Source organism: Lepidochelys kempii, chromosome 2 (assembly GCF_965140265.1).
Source record: "Lepidochelys kempii isolate rLepKem1 chromosome 2, rLepKem1.hap2, whole genome shotgun sequence".
Classification (NCBI taxonomy): Eukaryota; Metazoa; Chordata; order Testudines; family Cheloniidae; genus Lepidochelys; species Lepidochelys kempii.
The window spans coordinates 226188698-226204699 of record NC_133257.1 but is presented as its reverse complement, the minus strand read 5'-3'; the positions used below and the strand labels follow the sequence as shown (position 1 = coordinate 226204699).

The window sequence follows — 16002 nt, the reverse complement described above, 5'->3', positions numbered from 1 at the left end:
TCGGATGCATTCGATCTAAGGTGCCACAAGTACTCCTTTTCTTTTTGCGAATACAGACTAACACGGCTGCTACTCTGAAACCTGTCATATGGTACTGTTAGTCTTCACATCTCAACCAACACATGTTGAGACTTATCAGTATTTCTGATTAACACATCTCCAGATCATGCATTCAGTTTTGGGAGATAATTGGAGAAATGTGACAAAAGTATACAATTACTAATTCTTTCTAGTGTACCAGATGAAGAGGAAGAAAGACTTGCCAGAGATCGAGAGGAGAGACGAATGCAATCTCTTCAGCGGTGAGTTTTGGAAATATAATGTATAACCATACACTTCTTGGTAGAATTTTTATTACACAAGTAGTAACCTTAGCTCCTAGGGAATACAGTATATATTAAACAAACAGTCCAAAACCCAGAGCCATCTAAGAAGGCAGGGGCAATAAAGATAAAACATTAACAGGAAAATATAAGCACAGACATTGTAACGATATTTGATTCTGACTAAGACAGTGCAACTTCAAATACTGGATAGAGCCAGTGTACGTTCCTTTCCATTGATTTAACTGGTGTGCTCTTTACTTTGGGGATTGAAGGTTGTACTACTTAGGAAAAGACAGAGTTCAAACAAAACCACAGGAAAGCTCATACTTGTGATCTGCAAAAAGAAAAGGAGTACTTGTGGCACCTTAGAGACTAACCAATTTATTTGAGCATGAGCTTTCGTGAGCTACAGCTCACTTCATCAGATGTTTACCGTGGAAACTGCAGCAGACTTTATATACACACAGAAATCATGAAACAATACCTCCTCCCACCCCACTGTCCTGCTGGTAATAGCTTATCTAAAGTGATCAACAGGTGGGACATTTCCAGCACAAAACCTGGATTTGTGCTGGAAATGTCCCACCTGTTGATCACTTTAGATAAGCTATTACCAGCAGGACAGTGGGGTGGGAGGAGGTATTGTTTCATGATTTCTGTGTGTATATAAAGTCTGCTGCAGTTTCCACGGTAAACATCTGATGAAGTGAGCTGTAGCTCACGAAAGCTCATGCTCAAATAAATTGGTTAGTCTCTAAGGTGCCACAAGTACTCCTTTTCTTTTTGCGAATACAGACTAACACGGCTGTTCCTCTGAAACTTGTGATCTGGAAATTGCTTACCAGTTAAGCACTTTGCATTTAAGGCTAAGTTTTGCACAGTTAAAATCAAGATAAAAAAATGGAGTTTAACGTTCCTGCATATGTTAACTCTGCCATGTAGCACATGTGAATTTTGTTTTTCTGGTTAAATGAATAGTTTAATATAGTGGATGTTAAACATTACCTTAAAATATATGGCCGACTTAACTTTGCGGTAGCCACCTTAGCTGAATTTCTGGCTTTATTTTAACTGTGTAGACTTACACAACAAGTTTATCTTTTTGCATTCATGCCCTTCTTTTGGGGCTTGAGGGGACGACGTGTGTTTTTATAGGACTTTGAAGATCACGCTCCACTGAGGGGAATAGGGACAGGAAGGGGCAGAGGTAAGACACTTCCTAGACAAGACAGGGTCACATAGATGGTTTGAAAATGTGTTGGTTGATGTATTTTTAAGCATAACTTTGCAACAAGTGTAGACACATTTTAACATTTTTAAAATGTATTAGCTGGTCATGGTATATATTGAGTGCAAACTTGTATTTAATAAAATGTTAGCTAAGATGCTAACTTAGCATCTCAGGAATGGAGTTTCTTCGACTCATGCATGCAAAAAAGCATGAGTGGTCAGCTATGAAAAAACATTCATATACAGTCATATTCGAGCACTTTACACAGATAGCCACTGATGTTTGGGGAGTGTTCATGTAACTGACCAGGGCAATTCTAGCCCCTATTTTAGTGGTTTTTTTAGTAAGTAAACTTAAGCCATTTATTTTTCAGTTAATCCTTCATTTTTAACGAGTGGCTAAGGCGGGAAAACGCTGGGATACAGGAGCACTGCTGGAGCCGATGCTTCCCTCTCCAATTCATTGATGGGGAGTGTGCACCCTTTCAGTGTAAATGCTTTGGCAAAATCGATCCCAACTTCTGGATCTTTCATATCGGGCTGGGAAAATATGCAGTGATGTCACGGGAAGATGACTGTTCGGCTGTGCTTAAAAAGAGCTTTATAATCTTTTTTTTTTTTTTTAAATTCAAATTTGCTTGTGGACTTAATCCAAAATGAGCATTGTTTATATGTCAGGTGTCAGTTGGCCTGATCTTTTTAGAAAGTGAGACAAAAATTTATTGTAGAAAAAGTGTATTTGTCAGCATTGATTCATGCCATTCAATTTATAACTGATCACTTAGCTCATGCAGTCAATTGTTTTGGTTTCATAATCAGCCTAAAGAAAACTGAAGTACCATACCAACCTGTGTTGAGTGATGCGCATGTCTAACAGTTGTTAAGATCTGTGACGCTCTTCTCAAGTCTCAAGACAGAAGTTGTGCTGTCTATGGAGAGTGCTGTCACAGAATGCCACAATTAATGAGATTCTATGACACTTCCCGGGGCTGTGGAGCACCTCGTTACCTCCTGCTCTTAGCATGAAGAAGCCTTGTCTATGCCTGCCTGGGTCCCTGACGCACACCCCATCAACATGCAGTCTACACAGGTCCCTCTGCAGGCTAGCAATAGGCACAGTCCAACCCTGAGTCCTTTGTGCATCCCTCTGGGCATCAAGCCCCTTAACCACTGCACACTCCCAGAATTAGCAGATCCACTTCTTATTACAGATTATAGCTTAACTAGTTACATTTTAGAAAACAGCTTTGCTTAACACACAGTGCTTAGGTTAGTTTATATAGAACACAAATATGTTTATTTAACAAAGAACAGATCAAATTATAGTAAACAGAAATATTGGAAATCAAGAGTGACTCATACAATAAAATCATAACACGTAGTGTAGAGACTATATTTAACTAACAAGATGCCCTTTTGCCTAATAAGGTTATTGCCTACGCAAAGTTCTTAACACCTTGTGGAAAAAAAAGGAAAACAGTGCCAAAGATACAACTACTTGCAGTGGTCATGGACAGTCTTGTCTGTCCCACTGGTAACCATTTTTGCAGTTCTCACATTGGTCTGAGCTTACATAGATTCATAGATACCAAGGTCAGAAGGGACCATTATGATCATCTAGTCCGGCCTCCTGCACAACGCAGGCCACAGAATCTCACCCACCCACTCCTGCAAAAAACCTCTCACCTATGTTTGAGCTACTGAAGTCCTCAAATCATGGTTTAAAGACTTAGGGGAGCAGAGAATCCTCCAGCAAGTGACCCGTGCCCCATGCTACAGAGGAAGGCGAAAAACCTCCAGGGTCTCTTCCAATCTGCCCTGGAGGCAAATTCCTTCCCGACCCCAAATATGGCCATCAGCTAAACCCTGAGCGTATGGGCAAGAGTCACCAGCCAGATACTACAGAAAATTCTTTCCTGGGTAACTCAGATCCCCCCCATCTAACATATATGTTCACCTATAGTATATGCTGAATCCTTGTACGCTGACGTCACTGTGAGACTCAGTCATTCTCCAGTTAAGATTTAAGGTATTCTCCATGTAAATGAAACTACTAAGGATGAATAAAATGAAAAGTTTCTGATTGTTTTATGGCATAGCTAGGGAGGCAAAGTTAAGGTAATTTAAGTGCCTTGTTTAAAGAATGCAACCTTAACCTTGAATTCACTGGATTTCTAATTTTTTTTTTAAATAACACTTTAAAAAAAAAAAAGTTGATATGCAGTTAAATCACTGTGTGCCTGCAGACTTATCTGCACAGTCTTGGAGGGAGGGATTTACTTCAGTATTTTTTAATGCTCCTAGGTTTGGTTGGAGAGGAATTATTCTTGCAAACTGTAGGAGGCTCACAGTAAGGGCATTTTTATGTAGCAGACCTTAGGAAGTCTGGGGGTGCAGGCAAGGAAGGGAATCAGTAGGCACTTGGTCAGCTGGCAACAAAGTTCCCTGTTAATTGCAGTACCTATCCACTCTCCTGTTGAGGAAACTGATGCTGCAGATCATTTAAGGTCCTCAAAAAGGGAGTCCCTCTTCTCTATACCTCTGTAGGCCCTTAGCATTTTCTTCTATATACCTTTTAGGTTCTGTAGAAGTGTGCCTCCCTTTCTTTCTAATAGCTTCTAATAGCTGATGGTAGAGGCATTGGAAGATGGGTAGGTGGAAAATACTGTCAGGAGGCTTGAGATTCAGCAGACCTGGGGAAAAACTGGCCTATGTGACTTGTGCTCTTGGTCCATTGTGTAGGGGTTTTCTGGGAGGTGAAGACTTCTTCCTGGCTTCCTGTGATCTCTTCCCTGGTGCCCCCCTACATGATCTTAAGGGCTCTTTCTACATGGGAGAACTGAGTGGCAAAATTATACTGTTGTATTTATACCACTGTAGCTATACCAGTACAGGTCCCTGTGTGGATGTTCTTGTTCTGGAATAAGAATGTCTGCATGGAGAGTTTTATACTTGCATAGCTCTAGTGATATAATTAGGAGGTAAATTTCCCCTTGTTGTCAAGCTCTCAGTAGGATTTTCAGCCCCCTGGCACTCTTTAACATCCATCCCCTGTGACACTTCTGGGGAGGGCAACCCCACCTGCTGCAATTCTCAGAAAGCTTCTTAGGAACCATTTGTAAGTCTTAAGATATTCATCAGGGTTCCCTGGGTCTCGCTCTCCTCCCATTCACCCCTACAAAAAAAGCACTAATGGGCTCTCCCTGCCCACCTGCATGTAGCAGACACATTTTGGGAATTAACAAGCCTACTAAGGGTTGTGGAGGTTCAATGGTGGTACCAGTGAACCTACTAAGGTCTGAGAGATCAAAGAGCTTCTTAAGACCAGCAGTTTTGTTGTTGGTTCTTCCCTTCTGGGTTCTTGATCTTCCCCCATCCTGTGGAAAATCTACTCTGAATTTCCTAAGGTCGTCAGGCTGACTTCCTGTGGGCCTCAGAAGGTGGGGCGTGGAGAGCGGTGTTTGAAAATTGGGACTCGGTGGTGGGCCAAAGATTTGGGATGCATTCTAGCCTCCTTAGAGCTGCCCTTCAAAAGATCTTTTGGTGGAAAATCTTTCTATTGAGAAGCCAAGGTACTGACTGGCTTTCTTTGCAGAGACAGATCTCAATGTAAAAGGCTGGAGAAATTAAAATCAAAATTAAAAAAAAAAAGAAAACTCAGGCATCCAGCAGTCATATGGCATGTTGTACTAAGACTGCATGACCAGATAAATCCATAGCAGTGTTTGAAATTGAAGAGGTAGCTTCTGAAATTAAATGTTTTTCAGCTAAACATTGGTGCTGTGCACTAGCTCTGAGCTAGGGGAGTCTAGTACACTGTTTTTCTTTTCTCTTTTTCTGTTTTTTGGCTGTGAAGTGGAAAAAGTTAGACTGTTTGAACTATGAGCTCTATTTAGGGTGTCATAGTTAGAAACTCTTGTCTAATTTGCTTTACATTTGTAGGACAAATCTACCTCTGTGTGAGGTTAAATTTTCAATTTTGAGATTGGTTTTGTGGGAGGATGGAGGGAAACTTGTTTTAGAACATAAATACAGATGCATCCTTAGCTATGGAGTGATTGCTGTCACTCCATAATGTATCCCAGTGCTTCCTGCTATTCAAACGATATGCAACTTTGTTTTCTTAAAAAGTGAGATTTGGTTCTTAATGGAAAGCAGGAAATATTGTTCTAAACCCCAGAATTGGTCAATGCCAGATCACAGTTCACGAATTGATTTTGAAAATGAGGGCCGGAGAAGAGGGAAATGATGGGAAGTGACATTGTGTACTACGGACTATATCTGCTCACATGATTTCTCTGCAAGAACTTTCAGGGTTGATAAACACAAACATTCTACTATGAAAGTGAAATAAATATACTAATCTACAAAGCACTGGTATGATGCAGTTGTGTTAAAACATCAAATGCTTGATCATTATGAAAGGGCATTGAGTGATTCTGTTACTTTTCAGTGAGCTAAATGGAGGTATCTTCAAATTGCATTTGAAAACCAAGCAAAATAAAATCCTTTGCACATTCTTCACTTCACTGTTCTATCCCATTGTGTCTAGAGCACTTTGTAGGTATTTTTGTTTTCTTTGGATCTAAATTCTGCATTTTTATGTACTTATACATGCATTATTATTTAATTGTTATGAATTCGTAAGGAAAAACCTCACAGTCTTAGAGTTTTTTAGTAGTTATCTTGTAGGTATTCAGATTATTGTATGTGGAACCTTTAATGAAGAGAGAGCAAAACATATCTTGCAACAATTCTGTGACTCATTGTTTATCTTCTACCCTGTTGGAAATAGCACTCACCTGACCACCTGTCCTGGAATTAATTGATATAATTGGATTAAACTGGTTCCACTCTTTCCTGTCAAAAATATCCGCAGAGAGTCCATGATGGACAACTGCTGCTGCTCCTTAGGAGCTTTGACAAGCAGAGTTCCTCAGAACTCAGTTCTGTCACTGCTGCTATTTAACATCAATCTGTAATCTTTAGGAAGTATAGTGAGTTGACAATGATGTCCGCCATATGCAGGTGACAGGCAGATCTGTTTGTGCCATTCACCCAGACAGCACTGTGTCCTAAATATCTCAGTACGTAGAAAAGATTGGAGCCTGGGTGAAGATCAGCGGGGAAATCCTGTGAGAAGCAGTGGAGCACTAGCATCTTACCCTTTAAAGGCATGTGCATTCTTGAAGTTAAGTGTATGCACACCTTAAGTATCATACTGGACTTATTGACCCTGGACATTCAAGTAGCAGCAGTTACCTAAAGTGTTGTCTTCCCACTCCAGCTATCAAGATGAATCCATCCTTTCCTCCTGGATAATACCCTAACCATAGGAACTTATGTATTTGTACTCTGCAGTTTAGAATATTGCTACTCTCTCTACCTGGATCCAGATGAGAAGTTCCGAAGTAGCTACAGGTGGTACACTAATGCTGCAGTTAAGTTAACTGGGAGTGGCTAAGTCATTATGCAAGGTAGCCTATTTCCCCTTGTTTTTCCTACCCCCCCCCCACCCTCCCTCAGACATTCTGGTTAAACTTGGATTTATGCTGGAAATGGCCCACCTTGATTATCGTGCACATTGTGGGGAGAGTGGTCGCTTTGGATGGGCTGTTACCAGCAGGAGAGTGAGTTTGTGTGTGTATGGGAGTGAGGGGGTGAGAAAACCTGGATTTGTGCTGGAAATGGCCCACCTTGATTATCATGCACACTGTAAGGAGAGTGGTCACTTTGGATAAGCTAATACCAGCAGGAGAGTGAGTTTGTGCCTGTGGGGGGGGTGAGAAGACCTGGATTTGTGCTGGAAATGGCCCACCTTGATTATCATGCACATTGTGGGGAGAGTGGTCGCTTTGGATGGGCTGTTACCAGCAGGAGAGTGAGTTTGTGTGTGTGTTTTTTGGAAAGGGGAGTGGGGGGGGGGGTGAGAAAACCTGGATTTGTGCTGGAAATGGCCCAACTTGATTATCATACACATTGTAAGGAGAGTGATCACTTTAGATAAGCTATTACCAGCAGGAGAGTGGGGTGGGAGGAGGTATTGTTTCATGGTCTCTGTGTATATAATGTCTTCTGCAGTTTCCACAGTATGCATCCGATGAAGTGAGCTGTAGCTCATGAAAGCTTATGCTCAAATAAATTGGTTAGTCTCTAAGATGCCACAAGTACTTCTTTTCTTTTTAGTTAACTTAAAGCATATCAAGTCAGTGCTTTACAACCCGTACTTGTTCTTTGTGCACTCACAGATCCTGGAAGTGGATCTGATATAGACTTTAAAAGTCCTCCTTATCTTACAGACCACCACTTCTGGAACCCAGTACAGCAGGGGTTCTCAAACTTCATTGCACGGTGGCCCCCAGCTGACAATAAAAATTACTACACGACCTCAGCAGAGGGGCACCGAAGCCTCAGCCTGCCCAAGCCCTGCCACCCCGGGTTAGGAGGCCCAAAGCCTGAGCCCCGCCACTCTGGGCGAGGGGGACCAAAGCAGAAGCCAAGGGCTTCAGCCCCAGACAGCAAGCCTGTAACCTGAGCCCTGCTGCCAAGGACTGAAGTCCTTGGGCTTCGGCTTTGGTCCCAGGAGGTGGGGCTCAGGCTTGGGCCCCAGCAAGTCTGAGCCAATTCTGGTGACCCCATTAAAATTTGTTCGGGACCCACTTTGTGGTCCTGACCCCCAGTTTGAAAACTGTTGCACAACAGCAATTGCAGTTAGGCAGCAAACCGTGTAGTCCAGATGTCGATTTGAGGAAGCAGGGAGCTAATGTCTTCAAGAGGAGACCCAAGGCACTCATGCCTTTCCCAAAAGAGGTCAGAAAGTACCCGTACTATCCTCTGGTGACTCAAGATACAGATGCTCACTACAACAGAATTCCCACAGAATTTGAAAATCTGATGTTTTCATAATTAGCATTCCATTGTTGAACCTAGGGCAGGATTAAGTATTAACTAGCCTTCTGGATTTTTTTCCCACAGTGCTTTTATAATCCGCATTCAGTGCTTAGATACTGTGTGCTTATAGCACTTCTGGAGCTATTGGCTGATAGAAACCAGGCTGAGAGAGAAGCACTGGTGAAGTTTTTTTTATTGTGATAATAGGTCAGATAAGACCCGTAGTTTTTGTGCGCTTGAGATGCTATAGTGTTTGTAAGATCTTCTACTTGATGCAGGGTCCCCTAAAATCCTACACAGATCATTTTTGCTCCAGTTCTTAAGAGAGCAATTTGCCTGATCTAGTGGTAAATTGATAGCAAGATGACCGCCAGCAGTTGGAAGGGAGAGGAGAGGAGAGCAGTGGTTGAGGGAAAAGATGTAGAGTGAAAATCAACTACTGGACAAATCCAAACAGGAGGATTTATATAAGCTGTCCGCTATCTTCGCAAAAAGGCATTTTAAAAATGTACTTCTAGTATTGTTTGTAAACAAATAAATTTGTTAGTCTCTAAGGTGCCACAAGTACTCCTTTTCTTTTTGTGAATACAGACTAACACGGCTGCTACTCTGAAACCAAACTAGAATGGCATGCTTCTGTGATTGCCATAGTGTACACTGTTAACAAACTGAGCTCATCATACAGTACTTTTTAAACTAACTTCCATAATTCAGAAAAAAGGTACAAAAGCTTTTTTAAATCTGACCATACTGTAATGTTTCTACTGATCTTTCCCTATGCAGCTTCTGTGCAGCTTTGCTTAAATCTGCCTTACTTTGTGCTCCATTTTACTTTTGACAAAATCTTCTAAAATTATAGGAGTACTTGTGGCACCTTAGAGACTAACAAATTTATTTGAGCATAAGCTTTCGTGAGCTACAGCTCACTTCATCGGATGCATTCAGTGGAAAATACAGTGTGGAAATTTATATACACAGAGAACATGAAACAGTGGGTGTTACCATACACACTGTAATGAGAGTGATCAGGTAAGGTGAGCAATTACCAGCAAGGGGGGGAGGGAACCTTTTGTAGTGATGATCAAGGTGGGCCATTTCCAGCAGTTGACAAGAATGTGTGAGGAACAGTGGGAGTGAATAAACATGGGGAAATAATTTTACTTTGTGTAATGACCCATCCACTCCCAGTCTTTATTCAAGCCTAAATTCATTGTATCCAGTTTGCAACTTAATTCCAATTCAGCAGTCTCTCCCTGGAGTCTGTTTTTGAGTAGAAGGCCTAAAAGTGGCAATTCGTCAACAAAAAAAACTTCAAAAACAGACTCTAATTCCAATTCAGCAGTCTCTCATTGGAGTCTGTTTTTGAAGTTTTTTTTTTGTTGACGAATTGCCACTTTTAGGCCTTCTACTCAAAAACAGACTCCAGGGAAAGACTGCTGAATTTGAATTAAGTTGCAAACTGGATACAATGTATTTAGGCTTGAATAAAGACTGGGAGTGGATGGGTCATTACACAAAGTAAAACTATTTCCCCATGTTTATTTCCCCCCCCCCCTTCCTCAGATGTTCTTGTCAACTGCTGGAAATGGCCCACCTTGATTATCACTACAAAAGGTCATACCTCTTCTCCCCTCACCCCGCTGGTAATAGCTCACCTTACTTGATCACTCTCCTTACAGTGTGTATGGTAACACCCATTGTTTCATGTTCTGTGTATATAAATCTCCCCACTTTATTTTCCACTGAATGCATCTGACGAAGTGAGCTGTAGCTCACGAAAGCTTGTGCTCAAATAAATTTGTTAGTCTCTAAGGTGCCACAAGTACTTCTTTTCTTTTTGTGGTTACAGATTAAGACAGCTACTACTCTGAAACCTTCTAAAATTAAGGTATTCGCCACTACATGTTGCAGTGGGAGGATCATTTTGGGAAGATTTTCTGTATTCTCAAATAAATAGACTCCTTGTCCCTTGCTTATAGGAAATTATACACTAACTTCAGCTTGATGGGCCAAAATGTGTTTCTTGCATACCTGATCTCTGAAAATTTACCTAAAATGTAATTCTGCTGGGCAACCCGGCAATAATATATTTAGGAATCTAGGGTTCTCCTCTGTGAAGTATGTGTATGTTGCAGTATATTTCCACTTGCTTATTCTGAACAGTTCTAGGAGGAATGAGTGCATTCCAATTTGAGAACAGCAGAGGAACAATATGCAGTCTTATGTCCATGAACCAAAACATAGCTGACAGGCTTAATTTTAGTTCTGTTATCATGGAACTACTTCAGGACTTGCCTACCCAGAATACCTTTAGGTTTATACACTGCATGGTCTTCCACAGTTAACCATGTCCATAAATATAGGTATAGTATGGTACTGATGTGGTATTACATACTCGAAAAAGGAAAGGATAGGGTATTATTGTGACTCTTTTCAAGAGACCTCATCTTGGAAGGATCAGAGATAATACATTATGCTGCCATCACAGATATACGTCCTCTGCATAGAACTATGGAAAAGCATTGTCATTAACTCTGGATGCAACTGCTTAGTTGTTGGGTTTTTTTGTGTGTTTGGTTTTTTTGGCAGTGTGCATTGCCAGAGGGTGGGAGGAATATTTAGTCAACACGATTTTATATCAAGCAGAGAAAGTTTGAGGATGTGAAGGACATCTACTTACAAGTATGCTCTGTGTTTTGCCAAAGTGATAACAAGCAATGGACTAGCTTTTATTAAGGGCATCTTTGAGTAGTATAACTGGGTAAATTATTAGCGGAAGAGGGAGATACAGATCTGACACTATTAATAGTAATTATTGGAAGACTTAAAACTGACAGGGATGTCAACCTTGGTGTCTTTTAATACAGTACATAAGCTTCCAAATTTGAGACTGTAATGGTTCCTCTAACTGGTAAACAAATTCTGTAATTTTACAAGATGCACATCATTTTAGATCTGACCCCTGAAAAAAGTTATAGTTAAGATTAAGGCTGTTGATTGATCGCAGTTAACTCACATGATTAACTAAAAAAAAATTAATTGAAATTTAAAAAAATTAATCGTGATTAATTGCAGTTTTAATCGCAGTGTTAAGCAAGCAACTACCAATTGAAATGTATTAAATATTTTGGATGTTTTTCTACATTTTCATATATATCTTGTATTCTGTATTGTAGCTGAAGTCAAACTGTATATTTTGATTACAAATATTTGCACTGTAAAAATGATAAACAAGAAATAGCATGTTTCAGTTCACCTCATACAAGTACTGTAGTGCACTCTTTGTCCTGAAAGTGTAACTTACAGATGTAGAATTTTTTGTTACATGACTGCACTGAAAAACAAAACAATGTAAAACTTCAGAAGCTATAAGTCCATTCAGTCCTACTTCTTGTTTAGCCAATTGCTTAGACAATCAAGTTTGTTTACATTTACAGGAGATAATGCTGCCCTCTTCTTATTTACAGTGTCACCAGAAAGTGAGAACAGGCATTTGCATGGCACTTTTGTAGCCAGCATTGCAAGATATTTACGTGCTAGGTATGCTAAACATTCATATGCCCCTTCATGCTTCAGCCACCATTCCAGAGGACATGCTTCCATGCTGATGCTTGTTTAAAAAAATAATGCATTAATTAAATTTGTGACTGAACTCCTTGGGGGAGAATTGTATGTCTCCTGCTCTGTTTTACCCACATTCTGCCATATATTTCATGTTTATAGCAGTCTCGGATGGTGACCCAGCACATGTTCATTTTAAGAACACTTTCACTTCAGATTTCATAAAACACAAAGAAGGTACCACTGTGAGATTTCTAAAGATAGCTACAGCACTTGACCCAAGATTTAAGAATCTGAAGTGCCTTAAAAAATAAGAGAGGGACAAGGTGTGGCGCATGCTTTCAGAAATCTTAAAAGAGCAACACTCCAATGCAGAAACTACAGAATCCGAACCACCAAAAAATAAAATCAGCCTTCTGTTGGTGGCATCTGACTCAGATAATGAAAATGCACATGTGTCAGTCCGCACTGCTTTGGATGGTTTTCGAGCAGAACCCGTCATCAACATGGACACGTCCTCTGGAATGGTGGTTGAAGCATGTGCATCTGGCATGTAAATATCTTGCGATGCCGGCTACATCAGTGCCATGAGAACACTTGTTCTCACTTTCAGGTGACGTTGTAAACAAGAAGCGGGCAGCATTATCTCCTGCAAATGTAAACAAACGTGTTTGTTTAAGCGATTGGCTGAACAAGAAGTAGGACTGAGTGGACTTGCAAGTTCTCAAGTTTTACATTGTTTTATTTTTGAATGCAGTATTTTTGTATGTAATTCTACATTTGTAAGTTCAACTTTCATGATAATTTGCATTACAGTACTTGTATTTGGTGAATTGAAAAATACTATTTTTTTGTCTTTTTACAGTGCAAACACTTGTAATCAAAAATAAATATAAAGTGAGCACTGTACACTTTGTATTCTGTGTTGTAATTGAAATCAATATATTTGAAAATGTAGAAAAATTCCAAAATATTTAAATAAATGGTATTCTGTTATTGTTTAGCAGTGCGATTTAATCACAATTAATTTTTTTAATCCAGCAATTAGTCGCAATTAATCACTTGACAGCCCTAGTTAAGATACTTAAAATGGCTCCGAATGCATGGTGGTTGTCACAAAGAGATGATTGGCTCTGACCCACTGCCTAGCCTGCTTCCTACCACCCTATCTGGATCCTTTTCTTTCATTAGATGTCACTTCTGCGGCACCCAGCCTGAATCCCACCAGTCGTGTAAAAACATCTAGGCACCCCTTTCCCAAAGCTAATTCAAAATAAAAGTTTAGTTACGTAGATAACGTTCAGTTAACAACTTGTCTGCAGTGCTTAGCCACTTGACAGGGGTTGGGGGAATTCTGCAGAAATACACCAGAAAGACTGCGGGGAGGGGGAGAGTTCTTGTTTCTTAAGAAGCTGCTAGTTTCTCAGTCTGGGTTAAGTTGCAAGTGAAAAATTTACTCCTGAAGGAATTCAATGCCACTGCACAATGTATAATTTGTGCAGAATTTCATTTTCCCCACAGAACTGGGGCTGCTGGCTGCCACTAGGGGCTGTTGGACTCTGCAGAGCCCAGCTCGTAGGGGGTGGCGTGCCCGTACTGGGCGAGATGGAGGTTCTGCACTGCTGTGCTTGATCCTCATGCACCTGGGAATGTGAGTAGGCCTGGGACACTCAACTCTGGCAAAGGGTGAGGAAGGGCAGGGCCATACCACGACCCCCAGAGGGACAGTAACTAAGCTGCATGGAGCAGAGCCTGTGACTGGGTTCTGAGGGGATGGGGCACGGGTGTACACCCCCACAGCGGGGCTCTGGGGAAGTGAAGGGGTGCAGCTGTCTGGGCAAGGGGGGACCCATGCAGCCCCCTCCAGCACCTCCCAACTAGAACTAGGTTGTCATAGGGGTTTCTTTAACTCTCTACTCTTGGGGGAATCTTTTTGTTGTCTTTATTGTTGACATACTTTGCTGACGGGTATTTTGAAATGACCAAAATAATTGAAACTGGAGTGATTTATATTGTGTTGTTTTTGACAAATAAAATATGCAGAATATGCACATAATTTTTAATTTTGGGGAGGCAAATTCCCCCAGAGTAAAAGTTAGGTGCAGCACTGTTCTTTCTGTAGCTGTTTCCTTAGATACCGTTGTTTTTTTTTCATAAATGGCTGTTTAGATCAGCAGAGGCAGTTGGAAATGCAGCATCCCCTAGAGTGGTTGTCTTAATTAGTTTGATGTAGTCTACCTTCATTTTACCACCTTTTCATTGTGGTGGTGGTGGTTGCTGGTGCTGCTGCTTGGGAGGGTTTGGAAATGGCTTTGCAAAAGAGGAGATTAGTGTTTGAAGCCTTTTCAAGTATCCAAAAATATTTTCAAAAATATCTTTGGAACTACATCACCAGTCTTAAACTTCTCCTGTAGAGTTTCTAAACAGCTGTTCTGGTTCTAATAACTTATTGTGTGGAAGAAATGTTATTTCTGAAGCTTAGTGTTTAAAGAAAAAATGCTCTTATATTCAGTACCAGCTATTCAGTAACACCATGTGTGTTCCCAGCATTCTCAGTGCCCAGAATAGCTTGACTAAAATGTATAGTACAAGTGAAGTTTCTCAGGGTATTGTACGCTGCACTTGCAAGCAGTTTCGACTTGATAGACTTAAGTATTCATAGAACAACTCAATCATAAGTCACAAAAGTTAGCAAGATAAAAAAAGGCCTATTAAATCAAGTCCACCACCCATTCATAAAGGTCTTCCAAGAATATATTCAGGAAGTGGTTGTTTGAAAAGGTAGGTGTCTGTTAGAATAAAGTGGCAAGGCTAATGGTTCTAGTTACCTCTTATTGTCACAGGCAAGAAATGTTATCACTGAATCCTGAAGAGTTCCAAAGAGTTCTGACAAATTGAAGAATATTGCAGGTGTAAATAGTTTGTGGTTAGAGCAGTAGAAAGGCAGACAGGACTTCAGAGTTCTTAATTATAAATAGTAATGATAAATGGATGTTATATGGTGTCTGCCCGAGTTCTGTTTTGAGCTTTCTGTGTGGTCTTGTCTCTTTTCCCATATGTAATGTGGGAGTATTACATGCTTGCTTTCTTCATGGGAGTTTATAAAACTAGTATAGGGCTTTAAGATGTAAATAGCATAGGTGCTAAGCAGTAGTATCTAGTTTTTAGTACGGTGACTCTTGGTGTATTGACAAATTTCAGATTTTTCTACATGCAATTTACAGAAATCCACTATAAGATACCATGTTAATAGGGTTGCCAACTGTCTAATCACACAATCCCAAACACCCTTGGCTGGCCTCCAGCCCCTCTTCCCTAAGGCCACGCCTCTGCCCTGCCCCTTCTCTGAGGGCCGCCTCCCTCCATTTCTCACTCTCCCCCACCCTCACTCACTTTATCTGGGCTGTAGCACGGGGTTGGGGTGCAGAATAGGGTTTGAGTGGGGTGGGGCCAAGTGATTTGGAGTATGCAAGTGGGCTCTGGGTTGATCCTGGGGCAGGGGTTTGGGATGCGGAATGGGGCTCAGGGTGCAGGATATGGGAAAGGGTTTGGGTGTGGGAAGGGGTTGTGACCTGAGGCAGAGGGTTTGGGATGCAGACTCTGGGAGGGAGTCTGGGTGCGGGAGGGGTCTCAGGGCTGGGGCAGGAGGTTGGCGTGTGGAAGAGGTTGTGGGGTGCAAGATCTGGGAGGGAGTTTGGTGTGGAAGGGGGCTGATTCATGGGGTTCGGGGTGCAAGAGAGGGTTCGGGGTGCAGGAGAGGGTTCAGGGTGCAGGCTGCGGCCGGGTGGCTCCCACCTCATGTGGCTCTCGGAAGCGGCGGCATGTCTGGCAGCAGCTCTAGGCTCACGGGCATCCAGGTGGCTCTGCAGGCTGCCCCTGCCAGCAGCACCCCTGCAGCTCCTTTTGGCTAGGAATGGGGAACTGCCGCCAGTGGAAGCTGCAGAGTCGGCACTCGGGGAGGGAGCAGAGCACAGAGACCTCCTGGCTCAGCCAC

The 16002-nt window shown here is 41.6% G+C and overlaps 1 protein-coding gene across 4 annotated transcripts in view; it reads left to right on the top strand.

Annotated features, from left to right (window-relative positions):
• PTTG1IP2 (PTTG1IP family member 2) overlaps positions 1 to 16002 on the top strand; it is a 58055-nt gene that overhangs the window by 28282 nt on the left and 13771 nt on the right. The window contains exons 5-7 of one of the 4 annotated variants that reach the window (XM_073334013.1): positions 234 to 302; positions 6918 to 6977; positions 10297 to 10333. In XM_073334013.1, the coding sequence (XP_073190114.1) occupies positions 234 to 302; positions 6918 to 6977; positions 10297 to 10318 (151 nt within the window). In that variant the 3' untranslated portion in view covers positions 10319 to 10333. Of the gene's footprint in view, positions 1 to 233; positions 303 to 1930; positions 2145 to 6917; positions 7034 to 10296; positions 10334 to 16002 lie in introns of those variants that run through there. The other 3 variants (XM_073334011.1, XM_073334014.1, XM_073334012.1) reach the window with 3 other exon arrangements.